Source organism: Taudactylus pleione, unplaced genomic scaffold (genome assembly GCF_031769625.1).
Source record: "Taudactylus pleione unplaced genomic scaffold, aTauple2 ptg000053l, whole genome shotgun sequence".
In the NCBI taxonomy this organism is placed as follows: Eukaryota; Metazoa; Chordata; class Amphibia; order Anura; family Myobatrachidae; genus Taudactylus; species Taudactylus pleione.
In genome coordinates, this window is record NW_028284455.1 from 18,044,844 (window position 1) to 18,071,278 (window position 26,435).

At 45.3% G+C, this 26,435-nt stretch overlaps 1 protein-coding gene across 2 annotated transcripts in view; it reads left to right on the forward strand.

The window, feature by feature from the left end:
- Positions 1-4,027: 4,027 nt before the first annotated feature.
- The window catches only part of UBE2E1 (ubiquitin conjugating enzyme E2 E1), a 39,740-nt gene continuing 17,332 nt past the window's right edge, over positions 4,028-26,435 (forward strand). The window contains exons 1-3 of one of the 2 annotated variants that reach the window (XM_088463482.1): positions 4,028-4,118; positions 4,344-4,558; positions 17,638-17,688. In XM_088463482.1, the coding sequence (XP_088319608.1) occupies positions 4,365-4,558; positions 17,638-17,688 (245 nt within the window). In that variant the 5' untranslated portion in view covers positions 4,028-4,118; positions 4,344-4,364. Of the gene's footprint in view, positions 4,119-4,179; positions 4,559-17,637; positions 17,689-26,435 lie in introns of those variants that run through there. The other variant, XM_088463477.1, reaches the window with a different exon arrangement.

Genomic DNA, 26,435 nt, shown 5'->3' on the forward strand with positions numbered 1-26,435 from the left:
TGTAAATTATGTGGGACAGGTACTTGGAGGTGTAAATTATGTGGGACAGGTATGTGGAGGTGTAAATGATGTGGGACAGGTATGTGGAGGTTTAAATGATGTGGGACAGGTATGTGGAGGTGTAAATGATGTGGGACAGGTATGTGGAGGTGTAAATGATGTGGGACAGGCATGTGGAGGTGTAAATTATGTGGGACAGGTATGTGGAGGTGTAAATTATGTGAGACAGGTACGTGGAGGAGTAAATCATGTGGGACAGGTATGTGGAGATGTAAATTATGTGGGACAGGTACTTGGAGGTGTAAATTATGTGGGACAGGTACGTGGAGGTGTAAATTATGTGGGGCAGGTATGTGGAGGTGTAAATGATGTGGGACAGGTAATGTGGAGGTGTAAATGATGTGGGACAGGAATGTGGAGGTGTAAATTATGTGGGACAGGTATGCAGAGATGTAAATTATGTGGAACAGGTAAGTGGCAGGGTAAATGATGTGGGACAGGTACGTGGATGTGTAAAAGTTGTGTGACAGGTACGTGGAGGTGTAAATGATGTGGGACAGGTACGTGGAGGTGTAAATGATGTGGGACAGGTACGTGGAGGTGTAAATGATGTGGGACAGGTACGTGGAGGTGTAAATGAAGTGGGACAGGTATGTGGAGGTGTAAATTATATGAGACAGGTATGTGGAGGAGTAAATGATGTGGGACAGGTATGTCGAGGTGTAAATTATGTGGGACAGGTATGTGGAGGTGTAAATTATGTGAGACAGGTACGTGGAGGAGTAAATCATGTGGGACAGGTACGTGGAGATGTAAATTATGTGGGACAGGTACTTGGAGGTGTAAATTATGTGGGACAGGTATGTGGAGGTGTAAATCATGTGGGACAGGTATGTGGAGGTGTAAATTATGTGTGACAGGTATGTGGAGGTGTAAATTATGTGGGACAGGTATGTGGAGGTGTTGTATTGATGGAAGAAGGGTTTTTCAACTTGCAGATGATGTAAAAGTGTTTATTCCAACTTTTTACAAACTCATATAAAGAGCACTGAAAAGTTACTATACAGGCATTTTTCTGCACCACAATATGCTGGAAAGACTTCAATTTGCTCAAAAACACTTGCTATAATTTTTCAACCATTAATCGAAAGCGCAAATAATCAGCAATTTGATACCTTTTAAGAACCTCTGGGTCTTTCCTTACAGCCACTAACAGGCTTCTATATTGTCCTGCTATCTCGTTTCTCCAGGATGATTTTCCCACTTTTTATGTACTTCTCCCAGGTTGCATTTTGTAGAAAAGTTGCACAACCTCACAGCGAGTACAGTAAATTAGCATTTGTAATTTCCATCCATGCCTGAGCCAACACTCGATGTGGATATTCACCCATATGCAGAGTTGTATGCATCTATTCAGCCACTTTATATACACTTGGTTTCATAGCCATCATCTTTATCAGTGAGTACTTTCATCAGCCCTATCCCTGGTGATAAGTTCCGCCTGAAAACAGGCTTATTCATGCATCTGCACAATTCTAAATAGCCCGCAATTTTGGCAACATGTCCTTGCTAAACTTAGCCAACATGCAAATGCCCTATTGCCACCCAATTATGGGCCTGATTCAGAGACAGGCACTAATGCCATAGCTGCTGCAATTTCGCATGGAACACTGCTTCAAAAATATGCTAATAGTTCCAAAGCTTAGCTGAGCATAGGGACGTCCACTGCTGCCTTCTTATCTGCACCCTATGTCACGTGTGCCTAGCTGGCACACATACGCAATGGTAAACAATCGACCTGCGTAAAAATTGGCATTGCGTACATCTCTGAATCAGGTACCCTATGCATATTTGCCCACTCTCTCTGTTAGGGAGACTCCCTGAAATAGTAGCAATCTCCCTGACTCCCTGAAGAGTCTAGTAATCTCCCTGATTGCACCTTACCCCATTATGTAGCTGTTATATACTTGGAAAAAAATAAATAAGATATATATACATTCAAATGAGATTATCAGTGCCAGTTTCCTGCATTGGTTATAAGGTACAATGATGTATCAGTGTTTTCATCAACAAGTTGATCTTACTGAACAACAACTGCTATTTTGGGTCTTGCTTACATTGGGATGTAAAGGCCCCAACACACAGAGCGATATAGCGGCCGATCCAATGGATTGGGATGATATCGCAGCTATATCGTTCCGTGTGTGGGCATATCGTTCGCTGCGCGCACCCGTGGGGTCATCCGTCACTTCTCCAGATCTTTCTGCATGCACAAGAGATCTGGAGAAGCGATGAATGAACCCATGCAGGTCTATGAGGGGGGAGTGGCATATCGGGCGGATCGCTCCGTGTGTGGGGACTGCCCAATATGTCGGCCGTGATGGATCACATCACTGGGTACACATCGTACCGTGTGTACCCAACTTAAGTCAACTTTATGACACGCCTCTCAGGTGGAACAGTACACATCCATTTTAACATTGTGCTAATAGGTGTACTTTTTACAATCTCCCTGAAATGCTTTTTCAGAAGTAGGTAAAGGTGCCTACACACTTGCCGATGTGCTCATGATCCGACATCGTATCCGATTTCCCTTGAGCTCTCCCCAGCAGCTCCCCAGCAGTCGTGGGCACGATTTGGTGTTAAAAACTGTCCAATGTGACAAATGATCTATCGTGCCTCCTAACTATTCTAGTGCATCGTGACTGAGATTGTCATATCTACCCTACAGCACGGCCGATCTGAAGATGCGATGTACGACCTGTGGGGATGCGCATCGGCATTGTGATCGTACACTCACGATTTGGGCATATTTTACAAGATTCGTCAGAATCGGGCAAATCATGTAAAAAATAGCCAAGTGTGTAGGCAACTTAAGTATGGCCCTATGTCCCTTCAGCTGCAAGTTGTGATGTAACTTAAGGTGGCCATGCATCTGCGACGGATCGTCGCGATGCAGGGATGTAATCGGAAATTTCTGATCGCCCACCATTGATGTATTTGTATGTGTATATGATATAACAGAAATACAGGGCAGGTTACTACTTAAAATTAGTAACCTGCCCTGGTGCTCTTCTGGATGTGAAACACTCCATACAATACTGAAAAAAGGAGGCACTTCTGGGTACTTTCACACAAGAATCCAAACGATAAACAGTGTCTTTGTCTAAAGGTGGCCATACATCAGCGACTGTTAGTCGCGATCCGGCGATGCGATGGGAAATGACGGCGTCTCCGGGGTGGAAACGCCGACCTACCACCATCAATGTTCTGCGATCCGGCGCCGGATTGCAGACATTTGCCATGTTAAATGTCGGCGATTTGACGATCGCGATCATTTTTTGATCGCGATCGTCAAAATCCAACATGTTGGACTTCTGCGATCCCGCGTTGCCGGGTTGCAGTATCGCGGGATCGCGGCAATCCATCTCAGATGGATGGGGCCCAGCATCATTCGGCTTCGGAGCATGCACAGTGCAAATACACCCAAGATAATCCATAAAACTGAGTTTCGTTTAACTCTGCATCAGTCCTATGTGTTTTTTGGCACACTAAACATAGAGTACGTTATTACTGAAGCAAAGACGCTGAGTATTCCGCGTTCATTATGTTTTTTTATAACAGACATGCCAAGTATTTACTTATTTCATATGGAACACTAAACAAATTCTTATTGCCATAGCATCCAGCTAGGCATTCTGTTTATTTTAGGTTATTGTCACACTGACTGCTCAAAAGTGTGGTTAAATGGCCACGCTGAAAAATACATATTTAAGATGGCATATCTACAAATTACATGAATAATTATGGATATTCTGAATTTTATCTAATAAACAGTTATTTCATATAAATGTATCACTGTTGTGAGGTTTGCTTTTTTTTGGGGGGGGGGGGGGGATGGGGGGTTGCTAGTACAGAAACTGGTATTAACTTATTCAGTTGCATAGTTACATTCTTCCTTTAGCTTACAGACGTAGACTAAATACTTTTAAGCCACTTTGATTCCTGCCCGAGACCTTTTTTCTACCCTCTCTCTAATTGTAACCTTTTGGATCCTCCATTACATTTAAATCCCACATCCCCCTCCCCCTCCCGGTGTATAGGAAGAGACTGTTGGGGTGAGTAGTGGCTGCTGGCTCTGCATTGTGTGTAAGTGGGTGCACAGAGAGGACATGTAGCCAGGAAATATCTGTTGCCAGCAGACTGGTCTGTGATAGCGGGCACTGGGCAGATTGGGCTTGCAGCAGTCATTGCTGCTTGTTGTGTTTGGGGTGGGGGAAGGCTATTGCATCTGGTCACCCATCTCCTCCTCCTCCTCCCTCTCTCTCTCTGGCTTGGTGCAGGCTTGTGTGTGTGATCTCGCTATGTCGGATGACGATTCCAGGGCCAGCACCAGCTCCTCTTCATCAACCTCCTCCAGCCAACAGATAGACAGGGACCCGGGCAGCCAACACAGCAACAGCAACTCCTCCAACAGCAGCAGCGGCGGCACCAAGAAGAAGGAGAGCAAAGTCAGCATGAGCAAGAACTCCAAACTCCTGTCTACCAGCGCCAAGAGGTAACGCTGCTCTGCGCTGCCAGGGGCTCCCTGCTACCGGGGGGGGGTCCTGTGTGTGGTGCCAGGCCGCGCGCTGCTGGCCCCTTCTGTCCTTGGCAGGCAGGTCCCAGGCCCGCCAGGCAGTGGAGGGGTAACCTGACAGTGTATGTATGTGTGTGTGGCCTCCTGCAGACAAAGGCTGCGCCCATGTTACCGCCGTGCTGCTGGCTGCGCTGCCACCACGCTAAGGTGACTCCTGATCAGGGGTCTCGTTGGGACAATGGGGGCAGCTCTTTGAGACAGAGAGTGCGGGTGACACAACAATAGATAGGCACGAAGTCTGCTTCCCCTTTAACTCTCGGTGGGCACACTGCCACCCTCCCTTCCCCAAGCGCTGGTTATTGCCCCCTTACTCCCCCCCGCCCGCCGCCAGTGCCCCCACCATTGCGGCAACGAAAGGGTGTCGTGTCCTCCCGTCTCATTTGCATACCAGGGTACCGCCCACGACGGCTCATTTGCATGTTAGCTTTTTGGGGTCCCCATGGAGTGCTGAGTCGTCACCCGCGGAGGAATCCCACGTGGATATCCCCAGCAGCGGTGTCCCCTCAGGGTGGGCAGGGGCAGGCGGCAGAGCAGCCACTGGGAGGGGGTTTTTAACGGCATCGGCGGCCATGTTGTCGACCCCCCCCCCCCCCCCCCCTCTCTCTCTAGTCCTCCGGGGTATCTGGTGTTACTAAAGAGGGCAGGGAGCCCCCTATGTGGGGCAGTAGGACGGGGACTATAGTGACTGAGTGAGGATAGTAAACGCTTGAACAGATATACCACAAAGCAAACTGGGTGAGCAGGCTAGACAGCACCCACCTGTAATGTGTGTTACATGTGTACTGTAGCTGTAGTGTCTGTGATACATGTATACTGTACCTGTAACGTTTGTGCTACATGTGTACCTGTAGTTTATTTGCTACACAGATCCCACAAGGTGTGTCTGTGTTACATAGATCCCACCTGTCATGGCTACATGTATACAGAATGTGTGTTACACAGATCCCACCTGTAATGGGGGCTACGTGTGTACAGGGTGTTTGTGTGACACAGAAATCCCACCTGTAATGAGGGATACATGTATAACACACACACACTTTGTACACATTTCCCACCTGTAATGGGGGCTACATGTGTACAGGGTGTGTGTGTGTGTGTTATACATTTCCCACCTGTAATGGGGGCTACATGTGTACAGGGTGTGTGTGTGTGTGATACATTTCCCACCTGTAATGGGGGCTACATGTGTACAGGGTGTGTGTATACAGCCGCTCCACATACCGTCCAGCCTAAAGGACCATGTGTGATACTCAGCAATAATCATCTTTATTTGTTGTTAGCTTGGGACTAAATCGAAAAGGTAATGGTAGGATGGCCTCCAAATGTGTTGAATTAATAATTTTATTAGTCTGGTCATACTAATGGCTTAAAGCTTATAACTACGACTTATGTATAATATATGACCAATTAAATATTAACCCTCTCATAGCATACACTGCTTGTGTGCACAGAATGTATCTGCACATATTTTTACCAAATTATTGTACCACTGTGCCTGTTCAAACTGTACACTAACCTAGGTCAGGCAGCCTGTAAGATAGATCTTCTCAACTGGTTTCCTGATTTTTAACTAAACTTTTTATTCCTTCCTTGTTCAGAATATACATCTAATGTCTTAGCTGTAAAGTTGTATTAGACCTTTAAAATTAAAATTTCTTATGATCTCTTCATTGAAAAAAATGGCTAAAGTATATATGTCTTATTTATATGGCGCCACAAAGCTCCCATAGCCGTACATAGAAAATGGTGCATACAGCAAATTACATAGTACATGTGTGATTAAACATAACTGGTACAGATAAATTCACAACTTGACAAATGCAGATAAATAAAATCTGCATATTATGTAATTACTTATGCTGGGCATACGCTATACAATTATCGGGCCAATCTGCCTGATATCAGCGGATTGCCCCGTGATTGTACTGTGTGTGCGGCCGACCAATGTTAAGATATCGATCGGTCGGGCATGCCGGATCGCCCAGCATGCCTATCTGATGAAATATTCTGTAAATTAAATGTCGTCCGCATCGGGCAGTGTATGCCCAGCCGCAGCTGACAGACATTTCCTCTGTTCCTTCACAGGGGAGGAACAGAGAAATGTCTCCACCCCCGGGGGAGGAGCGCAGCTATTGGGGCCATTACACTGCAAAATATCTCTGTGTATGCCTGTGATATCTGCAGGCTGCCAGGTAAAATTTCTGTCGGTCTGACAGGCATTTTATCTGGCAATGTATGCCCAGCATTAGAGAGAGGGCCTTGCTCACAAGAGCCTACATTAACTGCCCCTTGCAACCAGGGGCGTATTTATAATGGGCGCAGGGTGTGCGGTGCACACAGGCCCCTGGGTCCAGGGGGAGCCCGCTCCGCACACTATATAACACACACACACACACACTCTCCTGATACACATTGAATAAAACTGCCTTCCTCTTTACCTCTCCTAGCGCGGAAAGGAATATTTAGCATACAAATCCGGGCGGCACTCACGGCGACTTGATAAATAAAATCACATACTCGTTGTTTATCAACGTGTCAGGATGCAAAACATGTTGTCCTGAGGAAGGGGTGTCAGCCCCGAAACGTTGACTTGTGCTTTGCACTGAATAAATCCCTCTTGTGAGGGTTTATGGATTATAAGCCTCTTGAGTGCCGCCTGTGTTTGTTGAATATATGGAATAGGGGTACTTACCCCATGAGGAGGGCACCAGAGCAAGTTGGGCTATATGCCCTATGTTATCAGAGTGCCGGAGGACCGCATGATATATAATATATACTTCCCTCTCTGAATTCCCGCGGAGTAGTGCTACACAAAACGCCTGGAAAATGGCCACCATGGCCATCCTCCTGGCGTCATGTGCAGTAGGAAATCACCGGGAAAATGGCCTGGAGTCTACTGCAGTCAGTTCGCTGACGGCAGCCGTGGAGTGAACACTGACACCCTCCTCTCATAACTCTCCTGCTCGCAACATAAGCTGTAAGCAGAGCACTATATGACAAGACGCAGGAGGGGAAAGTACCCGTTACACTGACCTCAAGGCAAAAGAGTATACCAAAGGGGGGAATTCTATTAGTCCCGATAATTTTTCGGGGCTGAAAAAAGGTGGTATCCTCTGGCTTTAACGTTCGGGGCTATTCAATTAAAGCCCTTTTTTCTGTTATCGGTCGATAACACACAGAATCTGGGAAAAGTTCCTGTACCTATGTGTTAACCCACTGTGCCCAATAACAGGCTAATTATCACGTATATCTTTTTACATCTGCTCAGACCTGAAAGAAATACGCGTTAACTGCAGCCTGCGGGATGCCTTTGGGGCTTATTGAATAGCCCTGGGGGATCAATTCGCCCACAGAAGATTATTGTGGCTAATTGAATTCCCCCCTAGTGGGGGGAGCTTGATATAATGGTCCTAATTCAGAGTTGCATGCTATGCCTTTATTCACGCAAACTGCCTGTGTTGGTTTTTCATTTGCGCATGCGTCAGTCCCGCCGCTCACGTGTCACGATTTTGTTTGTGCAGTGCCGCAGTTCTAATTTAGATGCACGGTATGAAGTAAAGGCGTTTCTGGACTGTGGGAGTGCCCTAGTTATACGTACAGTCTGTGTACTGCTCACGTAGGAGGCCATACTTTGATGGAAAAACTTCACCTGCCATAGGGCTGGTACGAGTCTTGATGGTGTGTTAAGCAGTGTTTAAGCGTCTACAGACTGTAACAGTGGGCGTCTCAGTCCTAGCACATTCGGACGCATGGATGTGTACCACGGACAGACTTTATAGCGTCATCAGCATAAAGATGCAGAAGCAACTGCTACAAAATACGTGGCCACTTTTACGTCAGACTCGGAATCGGCCCCAGTTTATGGTTGAATATATGTGAAAAGGTGGATTGCTGAGATCTCACTAGGCATACCTAGTCAAAGCCAAACAAAATAATAATATTTTAATAGAGAATTACAGTGACTGAAGTTTTGCTTTGCTGGTAGTCGCATTAAGCACAGTAGCAAGTTTACAAAGACATGAACTAGTGTGAGTGCACACATTAATGACTAAAGCCCTATGTAAGTGTCATAGTTCTCACAGAGACCCAAGGAGTGATGACATGAACTTGACAGGTTTGAGTATTAATAACAATGAAATTGGAGAACCACCAGTTGCATGGCAGAGAGTAAATCTATGTCGTGGGTGTCTAAAGCTGCACGATTTAGAGGGTTACAATTACCTGGACTTTGCATATGAGCTCCAGCACCCAGTATCACGCTGAACTTTGGGCTGCATTCTTACCTCAGCTACAGCAGTTAGAAAAAAAAAAGAAAACAAAAGTCAAAATAGTGTTTGCAGGTTTTGTATAAGTGCAATCATGTCTAAAGGCCCCCATATATCAGCAATCAATTGTGTATAAAAATCTGTAATGTACGGGCTTCACAGATCGCAGATTGCAACCAAAAAGTGTTTGGAATTGTTAAATAAGATTGTCCAACATGTTGGATTTCACAGATCGATTGGGTCTGTAAATTGTAAAGGTGCCCACACACATACCGACTTTTCATCCAATTTGGCCGATTTCGACGAATCATGACGACAGATCATGTAAAAAATGGCCAAATCGTGAGTTTCTACACTTGATCACGATGCCGATGCGCGTCCCCGCTCGTCGTACATCGCATCTTCAGATCTGCCGTGCTGTAGGGCAGATTAGCCAATCTGGGATACAATGCACTGGCTGCACGATAGATCTTAAGTCAGATTGGACATTTTTAACTCCAAATCGTGACCACGACTGCCTGGGGAGAGTTCAGGGGAAATCGTGTACATTGGCTGAATGGGAGCAAGTCGGTATGTGTGTGGGCACCTTTAGTGTACGGACATGATCAGCAGATTTGCAGACCGTCGCTAGAAAAAGGATGGGCCTTTCAAGATTGGCAGATCTATGTTTGCTGCAATCGATCTGCAGATCACTGAAAAAGATCTGTAATGTATGGGCGCAGATTGCTAGATTGGGAAATCCTAAAATCGGGCAATAAATCTTCGAATTGTTTAATTGTGGTTTTCAGATGGCTGATGTATGGGGGCCTTTACCCTATCTGTGGTTTCTAACTTCTATGGGAATTCTGAAACTGGCAGGGAAAATGACTGTTTAGGTCTCTGTTTTATGGCTACTGAATAGTAACAAAAGCATAGCCACAAACTAGACTAGATGTGAACTGCAAGTCCTCAGTTAAACAAAACTTTTTATTTGTGCATATATTTATACTAAAATGATGGAAGCACACTGAAACCTGAATAAGATCAAATTAGAAAACACTTTTTTTTTATTGTATTGGTACTGCCACAGCAATAATGTATAGAACTACAGTGATATGTTGTAGCGTGGAACATGCAGCTGAGGAAATGGGGCCACATCAGGGATTGGTCTTGAAATTATTTGGATATGTCTGATGAATTGTGACTGGCATTGTCAGCAACAGCAAATGACATATTGGAGGAATTATGGTATGACATCTAATAATACAAGTAGTTTAGCACTTGAATAAAAGTATAGTACAATATAAACCTGGGAATCAGTGCTGTACAAAAATAAATTTAACCATCTGAAAGGGCTTCAGCTTATAATAAGTTCAGGCATAGAGGTATAATTATGTTGTGATATAACATTAAATGCATGTATACAGCAGCTTTGACATTATGGACAAATCTGATCAATAATATTGTCCGGGAAGGGAAGAAAGTAGATGAGGACAAGATGCATACATGCATTCGGCAGCATGGCCCCCGCTAACTATATCGCCCGTCGGATCTGCCCCGCTAACTATATCGCCCGTCGGACCTGCATTCACGCGTGAGTGCGTATAATCAGTGACATAGTGCATACACACTGGACTATATGAACGATTTGAATGAACTAAAGAACAGTGATGTCAAAGCGGGTAATCTTTGGCAGCATCTGTATTACAACTGACCAGATAGCTAAATTGCACTAGTAAGGATGAAAATAAAGCAAATAATACCAGTAAACCAGTGATGTACAGTGAGGGCAATGGCTGGGGAGGCACACATGGAGATGGGTCTGAGTGCAGGAAGACCTGGGGATGCGATACAGAGAAACGTGGGGACCAGATGCTGCGCACAACCTATTCCTTCTAAACTATGTATATTCTAAAGTAGTTGAACCCAAATGATGAAAGGGTACTGTCTAAGTAAATAAATGATGCTTTTACTGATAAAAAGTGTCACAATTTTAGTCACTACAAATGCAATACAATATATGGTGCCTGTATAACATTGGTTGCATATGTAAATAAACAAAAAAAAACGATGCTGCAATTTGTCAACAATAATCAGAAGGAAAAGAATAGACAAAAATATATAGTGTATAGCAAATGTGCCAATTTAATTGTAGATAGGCACTAGTGCTGGTCTCAACCTTAGATGCCAGCAACTGAATAGTCAAATTATGATAGAGATAGTTATTGTATGGTGTTAATCAGGGAGAAATAGCGGCGTCCCGCTAGCTCCAAAGGGGTACCTCGGTGGTATGCTGTGAGTCCTGTGGATGTCTTGTACGTTGTCCGGGTTAGTTCTCCTTGCAGTGTGGGGGTGGCGAGCGCCGGGGATCACTCTGTGTCGCAGACGCCCTGAGTGCCGAGATCACGGACACTGTCCCTGTTGCCAGGGGCAGGTCCGTGCACGTGCACCAGGTGCCGGACAGGGGAGAGGGGTGCCTACGGTCCTAGCTTGCGCAAGCCGGGGGCCGCGGACGACTCTGCACCAGAGGATACTTACCCGGATGCCAAGCTGCCGGTCCCGGCGGTCTTCTTGTCGGCGGTGATAGCGCGCTTTTGCTGCTCGCTCATGTATCCAAGTTCCGGTAGTAGTAAGCTGGAACAGTTGGCGGCAAGTATGGTAATAGAGACGCTGTTAGATGGGGATTGCAGTGTTCCGCCAATGCGTTTCGACCTATCGGGTCTTCTTCTGGGAGTAGAAATGTTCTAGTAATGCTTCTTGAGCCTTCAAATACAGCGACATTGTCTGTGATTGGTTCAGATTGTGACGTCATTGCTGTGCTTGGTTTTAGTGATTGACAGGAGGGCGGGTCACCTTGGTAATTGCGTTCTCCTGACAGTGCTATCTATAGTGTGTGGCTAATAGGCTTGGATAATAGGGTTCCACATATATAGATAAATAAAAATATTGCTTGTATAGGGGTGTGTGTGTGTGTGTGTGTGTATATATATGTGTGTGTGTGTGTATATATGTATATATATGCATATGTATGCAAAGTATATATACACAAATAAACACAGAGAGAAAATAAAATAAATAAATGGATAGCTAAACCAAGAATACTGAATAAAGAATAAATTAATAAATGAATTGAGATTTATCCTTCAGTTTCACCCACGGTGTAAATGATACATAGAGGCGGATAGGGGTTTTCCTTATAATATTCGATACTCTGTATGCGTCTAATTTAGACATTGTCTAAAGGGATATAGTTAGCTCAAACCGGACCTCAATATTATATTTTAATATTGTATGATGTGTAAATGAAAAAGCAAAGCAAAAGGAGACAGTACTTCTGTGGTTAAATGGCTGTATTACTATCCAAGTAGGGGGTATATGGTCTGCATGGTAAATGGAATAGTATTCTTATTTTTACATATTATAGATTTTACCTCATTGTCACGATTCAGACCTTTGGGATGAAAAGTTTGTAATTTATACATCCATTCTAGTTCCACTCTGTTGATGTAGTTATCAAAATTGCCCCCTCTCCAGTTTGGTTCAACTGTCTGTAATTCTATAAAACTCAAATGTTTCGGGTTATTGTCATGATGATCATTAAAATGTTTGGATAAATTATGGCTGCCCAGTCCCTTATTTATGTTTCTGACATGTTCCATGATTCTGACTTTCAGGGGTCTAGTAGTTCTGCCCACGTATTGTTTTGGACATGTACACTGTAGAAGATAAATGACATTCTTATGGTTGCATGTTAGTGTTTCCTTGATGTTGTATGTATCTCCTGTTGAGCAAGATTCAAATGTTGTAGTTGGTTTAGTGCTTATGGCTCCTGTGCTTCTGCATCCGGAGCATGAATGGCAGTGGAAGAAGCCATTTGATGGCGTGCATAAGGTGGTCTGTATTGTTTTTTATGTGGAATGTGGTTCTTTATCAATTTAGACTTCAGGTCCGGTGCCTTTCTATATGTTATTTTGGGTTTATTGGGTATTATTCCTGCTAGCATATCATCCTCTTTGAGTATTCCCCAATGTTTTCTTAGGATCTTCTCTAATTGTCTACTTTGTTGTGAATATTGTGTAATGAATCTGACTTCGTCGTTAGGTGTTGCTTCCTGATTTGTACCTGATACCTTATCAGTCAGTAATTCAGCTCTGTCTCTATCTTGTACTGCCTCTAGTGATTGAAGTACTAGGGTTTGTGGGTACTCTTTCTCTTCAAATTGTTTGGTAAGATCTTCACTCTGTTTAAGAAAATCTACTTGTCTGGAGCAGTTTCTTTTTAGACGTAGGAACTGTCCTTTGGGTATGTCTTTAAGCCATTTTGGATGGTGCCAGCTTGTTGAAAGGATAAAACTATTGACATCTACAAGCTTTTTTTGAGTATTTGTGTGTATCTGTCCATCCTGTATGAATATATTGAGATCCAGGAAAACTACGTCCGTTTTACTGTAGTTGGCTGTAAAGATTAAATTGTTCGAGTTGGTATTAATTAACCCCTATCCGCCTCTACGTATCAATTACACCGTGGGTGAAACTTAAGGATAAATCTCAATTCATTCATTAAATTATTCTTTATTCAGTATTCTTGGTTTAGCTATCCATTATTTATTTTCTTTTCTCTCTGTGTTTATTTGTGTATATATACTTTGCATACATATGTGTGTGTGTATATATATATATATATATATATATATATTATAGCAATATTTTTATCTATATATGTGGAACCCTATTATCAAGCCTATTAGCCACACACTATAGATAGCACTGTCAGGAGAACGCAATTACCAAGGTGACCCGCCCTCCTGTCAATCACTAAAACCAAGCACAGCAATGACGTCACAATCTGGACCAATCACAGACAATGTCGCTGTATTTGAAGGCTCAAGAAGCATTACTAGAACATTTATACTCCCAGAAGAAGACCCGATAGGTCAAAACGCGTTGGAGGAACACTGCAATCCCCATCTGACAGCGTCTATTACCATACTTGCCGCCAACTGTTCCAGCTTACTACTACCGGAACTTGGATACATCAGCGAGCAGCAAAAGCGCGCCATCACCGCTGACAAGAAGACCGCCTGACCGGCAGCTTGGCATCCGGGTAAATATCCTCTGGTGCAGAGTCGTCCGCGGCCCCCGGCTTGCGCAAGCTAGGACCGTAGGCACCCCTCTCCCCGTCCGGCACCTGGTGCACGCGCACAGACCTGCCCCTGGCAACAGGGACAGTGTCTGTGATCTCGGCACTCAGGGCGCCTGCGACGTAGAGTGATCCCCGGTGCTTGCCACAGCTAGCCACCCCCACACTGCAAGGAGAACTAACCCGGGCAACGTACAAGACATTCACAGGACTCACAGCATACCACCGAGGTACCCCTTTGGAGCTAGCGGGACGCCGCTATTTCTCCCTGATTAACACCATACAATAACTATCTCTATCATAATTTGACTATTCAGTTGGCGGCATCTAAGGTTGAAACCAGCACTAGTGCTGATCTACAATTAGATTGGCACATTTGCTATACACTATATATTTTTATATTTTTGTCTATTCTTTTCCTTCTGATTATTGTTGACAAATTACAGCAGCGTTTTTTTTTTTGTTTATTTACATATGCAACCGATGTTATACAGGCACCATATATTGTATTGCATTTGTAGTGACTAAAATTGTGACACTTTATCAGTAAAAGCATCATTTATTTACTTAGACGGTACCCTTTCATCATTTGGGTTCAACTAGTTTAGAATATACATAGTTTAGAAGGAATAGGTTGTGCGCAGCATCTGGTCCCCACGTTTCTCTGTATTTACCCACTGGATGAGGTCAGGCATCCCCCAGTGCAGCAGCATACCTGTGGCAAGCAGTACCATTTACACCACCTGCGCAGGACCTATAATCTCTCAACAAGGATGCGATGTACGACCCCGGGAGAGCGCGCAGCACGATATCTGGTACGATATCGTGCCCATACACGGCACGCTATAGCACCTATATCGTGCCGATCCGTCGGATTGGCATTTGTATGGTGGCCTTAAGACGGGAGGCTCTGCCTCCCCTAGCTGCACATCCCTGCAGAAAACCTTGGGGTAGCTACTGCTTTCTAGGTTGTGTGAATGATCACATTGAACCCTGGATGAGAGAGTGTTACAGGGTCCAGTGATATGGAATAAGTAGGGGTATCTGCTGTCAAGAATGGTATAACAGAAAAATATACTCTTGAATCAGTGCAGAGTGTGCATAATACCCATCAATCTTCACCTGAAAAGGTATAGTATAGACTAGATCAGATTCTCAAACTCTGGGCCTGATTCAGAGCCGACCGCTCTGACCAGAGCGCTCACTCTGAATCAGGGCCCTCCGCCATGAAAATGGAGCGTCCTCCTGGACGCTCGCATAGCTGTGGGTGACCACCCACAGCTTATGCGAGCGTCCATGATGATGGTCGCGATGGTCAAGACCATCGCGACCATCGGGCTTGCGACGGAGACCCTGTGGTAGGGTCTCGCTGCCGCAAGCCCTGGAGTGATTTTGGCTCTATCAGAGCCAAAATCACTCCCACTGACAGCACTAGTGATGTTAGTGGGGCCGGCTTCAGACGGTAGGCGTTCCCATGGGAACGCCTCCGTCTGGCAGCCACGCCCACCAAAGTGGGCTTGCTGTCAATCAACATCGACAGCACGCCCCCTTTGGTGCGAGACCCGGAGCGGCGGAGAGCCCGTCGCTATCCAGGTCTCGCGCATGCGCACGACGGAGCTCCCTCCGTCGTGCGCAGTGGGGCAACATCGACCCGCTTGCGAGCGTCCTGCGCTCACAAGCGGGTCTGAATGACCCCCTCTGTCCTCAGGATCCCATACAGTTCATGTTTTCTAGGTCTCCTCACAGAATCACAAGTGAAATAATTATCTCCACCTGTCGATCTTTTAAAATGTGTCAGTGCATAATGAATACACCTTTGCATCTGCTAGGTGACCTGGAAAACGTGAACTGTCTGGGGTCCTGAGGACCGAGTTTGAGAACCACAGGACTAGATCAATTTAATGCAGATGTTCCCAAATGCAGTCCTCAAGGCTCCCCAACAGTTCAGGTTTTAGAGAGAGCCATGGTTGAGCACAGGTGACTTAATTAGTGCCTTAGTCAATTTGATTTAACCACCTGTGCTCAACCATGGATATCTCTAAAACCTGAACTGTTGGGCAGCCTTGAGGACTGTGTTTGGGGACTTCTGATATAATGGATGATATAACCCATAGGTTCTCAAACTCTATCCTCAGGACACCAAACAGTGCATGTTTTCCAGGTATCCTCACAGAATCACAAGTGAAATAATTAGCTCCACCTGTGGTGGATCTTTTAAAATGTGTCGGTGAGTAATGAATACACCTGTGCATCTGCTGGGTGACCTGGTAACCGTGAACTGTGTGGGGTCCTGAAGACTGAGTTTGAGAACCACTGATATAACCCATAAGAAAAGTAGCCAGGTGGTATTACTCTGGGTGGATCAAGTGGGTGACCTCTTCAAACTGTGAGAAGAGGTATCCCCTGTTTGTGCATAACGGGAGCCTTGTAAGAGGGTTAAGCACATTTTCCCAGGAGGCTTTATCACTAGAAGCTATTGTTCATGTTCTGTACTCTTCTTCACTTCACATATGCACTCTACTTTGTGCTGATCTACCAAGGAAACAATAAGGCGTATATTTACTAAAGTGCGGGTTTTTAGAAGTGGAGTTGTTGCCCATAGCATCCAATCATATTCTACTTATTTAGCACCTTCTAGATTAGATAATAGCTAGAATCTGGTTGCTATGGGCAACATCTCCACTTCTAAAATCCTGCAGTTTAGTAAATATACCCCTAAGTATCTTGGACTACACCAGTCACATATTTTACATTTGTACTTTGTTTTTGTATCATATTAAGATATATTAGAAGATATTAAAAAAATATTTATTATTTACAACCTTGATTATTGTGGACATCCGTGTGCCCCTTTTAGTTTGGGTCCATCCTTTGTTTCTCTTGTTGTATGCAGCCTTACACTACCTGTATTTCTCAAACTTGACCTAGTTGTTTCAAACCATGTGTTGGTCTCTTGATTCCAGTACAGTTAAGAACCTCTTTTTTATCTTTCTTTTTTTTTTATTTTTTGTCCAAAGCAAAACATTTGTATGAAATATAATTGGTACTAGTTAAAATGTCTGTTAGACAAAGACACTGTTTATTGCTTGGATTCTTGTGTGAAAGTACCCAGAAGTGCCTCCTTTTTCAGTATTGTATGGACTGTTAAACAATCCAGGAGAGCGCCAGGGGAGGTTACTAATTTTAAGTAGTAACCTGCCCTGTATTTCTATTATCATATACACATACACATACAAATACAATAGGCTTTAATGAACTGTACTCAACTGCAGTGCCTGAGGTATGTGTCCACACCATTTAAATAAGAAATACAAGCTCTGCACTCAGCTAATTACACTCCACACTGTATTTTATTTAAATTCAGGGAATGTTTGTTCCAAAATACTGCAATCATTTGTCACTCACGCTGGCCAACTTGTCAAAGTCTCCCTTCTGGCCAGTCCCTATACTGACTCACAACAATATAAGAATTGCTCTACATACTTTGCCACCAGGAATCGCACAGGACAAATCTTTTCTGAATTAAAAGTAAAAATTGTTCATTGCCTACTTACCTGAGTCAGTTGAGCCGTTAGCATTGCCTACACGCTAATATGTTGCTTTTATTTTGTACAGGATTCAGAAAGAACTGGCAGACATCACTCTGGATCCTCCCCCCAACTGCAGGTTAGTGACTCTGAGCCATTACTTTTCCTTTCCACATAATATTGTTCTGTGTGACTTTACAGACTTGTGTAGTTGCTTGGTATAAGATAGGAGTGGTGCCGCTTTTGAAATTGATTCATTGTTTAATTCCTTTTTTCTTTGACACAAGAAAGAAGTAGTAATTTAGAAGTGCATCTGGGCTCTTGGCTAATGAAATGCTGACACGATAGTATTCTGTCTATATTTCACGCCTTAAGACTACTTTATTTGTGAAAGCATTAGCATTGGATTAAATTATTTGCTTAAATGTGCATAGAATTACTTACCCTGCTGTAATGTGGTACAAGTGTTATATGGGCATCGCTCTTTTATGTGGTAGTGGTGGTGTTCTGCTATGCCAAGAGAGGGGATTTCCCAAAAAAATAAATATTTTATACCAATCAATTGGAGGAATCCAAAATCAGATTCTGTAACACATTGTGAGGTCCAAACCTAGATTCATTGCACACTGCAGAGTAAACACCATCTATTGGATTACTGACCTGTCTTTTTACATCCTCGAGTCTATTACATAATGAATCTCTCACTCTTTAAGCACTTACACATGGGCAGTTTATTTCAAAGTTATGATGGATATAACTCCTCATAAAACATGGACTATTCTGTCTGTTTCATCATGGGTTTTATATACAGATTATTCATTCAGCATCGGTAATCCTTATCTCAAGATATGTTAGTTCATTCAGTGCAGAGTGAGGTGAACGCAGCTGAGACTGATGAATGCCCTGTGTAAAGTGCTTGATTCTTCACCTGTGTCTCAGGTTTCCATCACAGAACACTGGCACTTTTATGGATATTAATGATTAAAACTATATATGTATACGTTAAAATTGTGTGTTCCATGTAAATAGTAATTGGCTCTTTGTATAGCTTATTTAAATATTGCATTATTTGTACTCCTTCCACCAATTGTATGATCCAGGTGAGTGCCTAGTGTCCTATTGGAGAAAGAGCACTATATAAATAAAATTATCTGATCCTAATTAATTGGTTGATATAATTTACTTCTCAACAATTGAAGTAATGCACATGTATATTTCAAGGAGTTCAAAATAGCTTTAGGAATAGGATGCTCTTCCTAAATTGAAGTGATCCTGCACACTTCTGGCCCTTACACACGGTCAGATAAACTGCTCCATGTTAACGATAACAATCATATTGTTAAAATTGTACAGTTTCTGGCTCCTGCAAACGATGGTCGATGCACGGGCACGAATGGTCGATGACTACCGTTGCCCGTGCATGCAGGCCAACCTGGTTGATATCAACCAGGTTAGCCTGCTTACTATATGGACCCGCGTTCGTTAATCGCGGGTCATTATAGTCGTTAGGGAGTTAATACATGTGTTGGATGCTCAATAACTATCATCCAACACATGCAGGACGATCAGATAACTATCGTTATCTGATGGTCTGATCGTGTGTACCCTCCATTAGCTGTTATGCTGGGCATACACTGTCCGATAAAATGTCTGTCAGACCGACAGACAATTTATCTGACGAGCTAAAACCATCAGATATCGTGGCGATACTATGTGTATGACCACAATATCTGCGTTTCATTTACCGTTCTGTAAAATGGACCCCATGGCTGCTCTCAACCCGTCTTCAAAAGGCCACAGCCTGTCAATCAGGCTACAGCTTAGGGGGCACTGCATGCGACAACGCATGACCCATTCTGCATATGCACAGAGTGGGTCCTGCGCGTGCGCTGCACTCCCACCATCGTAGTTGTATGCAAACCATCGGTTTTGCGTACAACTGAATCAGGCCCATGGTCGAAACTTAGATTTTGGGATATACAGTATGTGCCAATATTTCCCCATGTGTGACCATCATAACTGCGTTCAGGTTTGTTCACTTAAGTTGGCCACATACTATGATTTAGAACAATTGGAAAATGATCCTGTCACTCTGTCTGAGCAAGAAAATAGTGTATATAATTTTTTTTTTGTAATGCAAAAGGAGACCAAATGGGCTTTATACATTCTTTTCCTCTATTATGTGGCTTCTAAACTCCCTATTTAGTTTATCATTGCTGCCTCTGCAGTGATCTCTCCATTTACTGGGTGCTTTCGTATGTGGGGATTATCCCCCTCTTTAGTCATGATGTGGGGCTCTCCTCTCTGTAACTGGACTCATGCCCCCTTTTCATGGGTGAATTCCCCTCTTCATATATGGGCTCCGTATGACTGCTTTGTGTTGTATTTCCCCCTTACAACATAGTTGGTCGTGATTCCCCCTCTCTAACAACCTAGGGTGTCAGGGGACACAAGGAACTCCATCCTCCGCCCCTGTCTGAGATCACCCTAGGGACGGGCATTGCTTCCCGATATTTCTGACCTATTGATATTTCTGCACGACTCAATACTATTCTCCCCAAGATATACACTCGGCGACATATCCGGCAGATGGATTTTAAGTTTGACAGATACCTGTAAATGCCACTCAGCTGCTTTCTCCTACTCTCCGCAGCCCCAGAGCTAGTGGATATTGCTACTGTCCTTTCTACTTCAGGGTCCATTGGGGGTCCACACTGTTGACCTTGGGGTATAGCTGGATCTGGATCCACGGGCACCACGCAGTTAAAGCTTTGCTGCTCCCAGGATGCACTTGGGTCCGTCCTCCTCTATACCCCGCCCCCGAGCCACAGCACCTCGGTTTTAGTTGGTGCCCGGCCGGAGTAGGGTCACCCTGGGCAGTGGGGCTGCATAAGCAGCCCCTAAGCTTTTATTTTTTATTATTTTTAAAGAAGATTTTATTTATTTATCTTTACTATCTTCAGAGCGGCAGCATCAGACTGTCCATCTGGACGTCCACGCTGCCGCTCCAACAGCCCCGCTGGCGCTGCGACGCCAGTACTGATCTGGGGATCGCAGCGGGACCCCGGAGTCAGTACTATCGTGGCTCCAGGACCTCCCACTGACTGCTGCCGGACGCACAGGGCCAGGTAAGCCGCGTGCAGCAATCTGCGCTGTGCGCGAGGAAACTAATGCAGTCTTCAGTCCCGGTCTCTGGGGACAGACCGGCGGCGCTAGTAGCGGCGGCGGGCTCCCCCTTCAAGGCATACCCCGCGTGACCGCTGGACCACCAGGGAATAGTTGCTGGAAGGGAACCAGCGTCCCTGGGGTTAATTGCTAGCCAGGGGAGGCAGCCTTCCCTGGTTTAGCGGCTCCTCCCCTCAGCCCAGCACGCCTTCTCTCGTGTGCTGGCGTCGCTGGGCTGTTCCTCTTGCGGCCACTCCTCCTCAGAGCTGTCTGGCGGCCATCTTCTCAGTGGCAACGCAGATCTCCCAGGTGGCGCGTGGACCGGTCCCCCTGCGTACCTCTCCCCTGCAAAGGAGAGTGTTCGCAGCGTTGCCCCAGCCTACCATCCCCCGTTCCCCGGGTGTTACGCATCTGGTGCAATCTCCTCCTGGGTCTCAGACTGTGGGTCCTTATGCGGGATTGCCTGTATATGTGCAGTCTCCCACGGTGACGCAGCAGTCAATGGTACCCTTTAAGGGGTATCCTCAGACGGTACCCCCTCCCTGGGTGGATGTCCTCTCCAGCTCTGTTCAGAGCCTGGTGGCCTCGTCATCGGCTTTTCAGTCGATGTTACACAGTGATTTGCCCCCAAAGGCGTCCAAGCGACCCGTTCCGGCTTCACTGTCGGTGCAGTTCACAGACACGGACGTGTCTTCGGATGACAGAGAGATCTATGAGGACTCTGACTCGGATGCCGGGGCCCAGGAGGTGGAGACTAAGTCCTCCATTAATGTGCCGGCATTAGTTAGGGCGGTGCGGGCCATCCTTCATATAGAGGAGGATGCGTCAGCTCCTAGGTCCTGTCCGACCAGTTGACGGATCATATGGCAGGGGCCTGGCAGTTGCCCAGCAAGAGATTCCAACTGCAGAAACGATTGGCATCCAACTATCCTTTTCCTGAGGCTCATTGCAGGAAATGGGAAACTCCGCCTGCGGTGGATTCCCATGTCACCCGCTTAATTAAAAGCGCTACGTTGCCTTTAGCGTCTATTTCCTCCCTGAAGGATCCCACGGACAGGAAAGTTTTAAAGTCTATCTACTCTCTCTCTGGGGCTGGGGCCCATCCGTCCATGGCCATCTCTTGGGTGGCTAAGGCCATCGAGAGTTGGGCCAATGCTTTGGAGGATACATTTCCTGGATGATGCTCCGGATATCCAGAGAGCGTTGATAGGACAAATGAGGGATGCGGCTTCCTACATTGGGGAAGCATCATTGGATGCAAGCCTGCTGACCTCTGGGGTGTCGGCTGCAGCTGTGTCGGCGCATCGGTCCTTGTGGCTGCGGTCCTGGAGAGCTGACGCAGAAAGGGCCTTGAGGCTTTACCTTTTAATGGAGAGTTGCTTTTTGGTCCAGATTTGGACAAAATAGTGGATACTCTGGCTGAGTCTAAATCAGCCTTCCTTCCTTCGGCTTCAGCACCTGCCAAAGTACGGAGCTCTGCCTTTCGGTCCTTTCGGGTTCAGGGCAAGGCCAAAGGAGCCCAAGAAGCAGGCCTGGAGTGCCAGGCGCTATTCTTCCAAGCAGGAAGATAAACCTTCTGCCTGATGGGACGGGCCTCCCTCTGGGGGACCCCAGAGTGGGAGGCCGACTTCTTCAATTTGCTCAGTGCTGGCACAATACCACCACGGATGCCTGGGTTCGAGAAGTGGTCTCCCAGGGGTACGCCCTGTCTTTTCGGCACAGGCCGCCCCACCAGTTTTTCTGCACGAGTCCTTCTCAGGACAAAACCAAGGCTTTACAGATTCAGGAGGCTATAGAGTCCTTGCTGAAAGCAGGGGTCATTGTTCCCGTTCCTCAATCACAACGAGGGACTGGGTACTATTCTACTCTGTTTCTGGTGCAGAAACCCAATGGTTCTCATCGCCCTATCCTCAATTTGAAGTCTCTGAACAAATTCTTCAGAGTTCCCAAATTCAGGATGGAAACATTACGTTCCATCATTCTGGCGATGGAACCTGGGGATTACATGCATATCCAGGACGCCTACCTCCATGTTCCGATAGCACCTTCGCACCAGTGGTATCTGAGGTTCGCTATCCTTCAGCATCATTATCAGTTCCGGGCGCTACCCTTTGGCCTCTCCACAGCACCGAGGGTATTCACAAAGGTTATGGCAGTCATGGCCGCACATCTTCGGAACCAGAATGTACGGCTGTTGCCGTATCTGGACGACCTCCTGTTGCTGGTGAGCTCCCCGGAGGCTTGCCTGCAAGCGCACGGGTGGTTAATAAATTGGAGAAAGTCCTCCCTGATTCCATCACAGCGGATGGTTCATTTGGGAGCCCTGCTGGATTCTCGTCAGCAAAGGATCTTCCTGACTCCGGAGAAGGTCTCTTCCTACAGCTGCGGATACACAGTTGCCTGAGCAGTTGCCGCCTGTCGGTCCATTCGGCTATGAGAGTTCTGGGGTCCATGGTGTCGACATTCGACATGGTGGAATTTGCCCAGTTCCATTCCCGGCCCCTGCAGGGGCTGATTCTATCGGAATGGATCCACTCTCTGATGCTGGTGTTGTCCCCGGAGGTTCGGCAGTCTTTGGCTTTGTGGCTTCAGACAGCTCATCTGGTCGAGGGGCGCCCCTTTTGGATCCCGGCCTGGGTCCTGCAAGTCTCCGGGGTTGGGGGGCAGTGACCGGCTCATTGTCACTTCAGGGTCGTTGGTCTGCGGAAGAAGCACTTCTCCCCATCAACATCCTGGAACTGCGGGCGGTATACAGGGCCCTGCAGTCGTCCGGCCCCGCTCTTCATGGAAGGGCGGTTCAGGTGCAGTCCGACAACGCCACCACGGTGGCATATATCAACCACCAAGGAGGAACTCTAAGTCGGGCTTCGATGTCGGAGGTGTCTCGCATCCTTGCTTGGGTGGAGTGCCACATTCCAGTGATCTCGGCGGTCTTCTTCCCCGGAGTCCTCAATTGGGAGGCGGACTTCCTCAGCCGTCATGACGTGCATCCCGGGGAATGGTCGCTTCACCCAGAGGTGTTTCAGCTACTCGTGGACAGATGGGGGCTGCCAGAGCTGGACTTGATGGCCTCCCGTCACAATCACAAGTTGCCCATTTACGGGTCAAGGACCAGACACGCAGGTGCATGTCTGGTGGACGCGCTGTCTGTGAAATGGACGTTTCACCTGGCGTATCTGTTTCCTCCGATATCCCTGCTTCCTCGGGTCCTGCGGAAATTCAAGCAGGACGGCGGCACGCTCGTGCTGGTGGCTCCGGCGTGGCCCAGACGTCCTTGGTACTCCAATCTGAGGAGCCTCTCCATCGACGCTCCGTACCTTCGGATTGCTACACTGCCAGATGTTTACACCTTTTTCCAAGGTGTTCTCCGAATCCAGCCTCCCTTCGTGCCTCCTGTGGCTTCTTGGGACTTGGCGGTGGTGCTACGTACAAAAGATGAACCAATAAAATGTAAAAAGATTAGACCCATAAAAAAATATTCTATATAAAAGTCAAACAAATGAGGGCTAATACCATTTAAATCCATATTTTATAAGAATCACTTTAGTTCAAAATCTATGTTTTGTCCACCTGGTGCTAATGAACTAATCTCATAGATTCACTTCATCTCGGTTTGCGCTAAACCTTTCATCAACTTTTTTCTTTCGCCAATGATTTTGAACTTGTTTAATTCCTATCACTCTTCTCAGAGATTTACAGCAGTTATTGTGACACTCTAAAATGTTTTGATAAGAGTGATTCTCAAAACCATTTATAATATTCCTGAGATGTTCAGACCAACGTTCTTTTAGCTGCCTCGATGTACACTCTACATATTGTAGGCCACAATTGCATTCTACCAAGTAAACACAATTTATCGTGTTACACGATAAGATTTATTTGTGACCGAGGATTTAAATTCCACTATTTTACTTGGCTGTGTGGTATGGTTTCTACACATGAGACACAAACCACACCTATAAAATCCTACTGTTTTTATTCTCTCAGATCTCTTTGGTGGAATGGCACTTTTCACTAATTATTTTTTTTTATATTTGCAGCTTTCCCTTTTAATAAACTGCAGTTGATAGGGAATGATCGAATTTAATATAGGATCACTTGATAAAAGGTGCCATTGTTTCTTCACTACCTTCTCGGGTTATTCCCAGATCGTCACCCTTCACACCGGACCCAGGTCTTGCAGTGACCCAGGTCTTCCAGCATTCAGTGGGCGCTTATCCCTAGCTGAACAGTTTTTTTTGCGTGATATGGGGCATCAAGACCCGGGTTGCACTTTTCACACTTGAGCCGGGCCGCCGACCCGGGTTGCAAGTCCCGGGAAAAATCCTGCTAGCGAGTGCTGAGTGGCCCACAGGTACTTGTAAGTACAAATGGGATTGAGTTGATAATGGCATAACTGGTTTACTTTCTTTTATTTACTTGTTTATCACTGGGTCTTTTTGTACATAAATGCTTGGTACAACATATAACAAAGAACAATTCTGCACAAATAATTGAATGTTTCTGCATTGGTCAAATGGTAACTCCAGCTTAAAACTTTTTTTTTACTTTTTAGACGAGTGTTGGAGCCTTCCCAGCTTTGTCTTTTACGTGGCATGCCATTAAAAGTAACATGACAAGTTACATGTCCCAAAAATGACATCATCTTGGTGTCTTCTCCAAGCCTGGAGTCTACCCTGAGTGAGCAGGTCTGCATGTCCCATGCTGGACCTCAGCAGTCGGTACTTTGCTTATTTCTCATTCTGTGTCGGAGAACTAGTCATGGCTTTGTTACCCTGTGAGCAGAAAGCATTTGATAAAGATTATAAACGTAATGCCATTCTGATGATGCCTGTCTGGCACATACTCATTAACAGTTTCTGAGTTTCTGTTTGAAGTCAGACTTTAGGCTTAAGATCAATGTGTTGGGATGGTTATACCTCTAGAACTGTATCCAAAAAGCTGTAGGTAGGGATTGTGTTTCCCCGATAAATTGTGCCATTATTATTCTCCTTTAATATGTATTTTGTGTCAATCAATTTGTGGCCAAGGAATATGAAGTGTTATTTTGAGTAATGACACTTTCCTTGTTTTCTGGGATCGCAAATATAATTTTTTTTTAAAAGTCAAAATAATAGTAGCACAGTGGCCCAGTACTTGGAATCACTGCTTCACAGCACTGGGGTCATGAGGTTAGGCCCTGGTCAGGGCCTATCTGTAGAGGCCTATCTGTTTTTGTACGTGCGTTTCCTCTGGGTTTCCTCTCGCACTGTTAAAATGAGAAAACAAGCCCACACAGCCTATATACTGTCTATTGATCAACTTCTGACTAAAATGCAACAGTGTGTACTTGTGTATTAGGGATTTTAAACTGTAAGGGGTAAATTTACTAAAGTGAGAGTTTTTAGAAGTGAGTTTTAGAAGAGATGTTGCCCATAGCAACCAATCAGATTCTACTTAACATTTAACTAGCACCTTCTAGAAGATAATGGCTAGAAGCTGATTGGTTGCTATGGGCAACATCTCTTCTAAAACTCACTTATAAAGACTCTCACTTTAGTAAATTTACCCCTAAGCCTCAATTGCCCAGGGACTGATGTAAATAATATTCTCTGTACATAACCGTGTAATTGGTTGCCCTATTTATAAACAAATAGGAACTGTAAGTACTGGCAACTGTCTGTAAAAACAGCCCAGGTTTTAAGGATGTCCATGCTTGAGCACAGGGGGCTTAATTAGTAT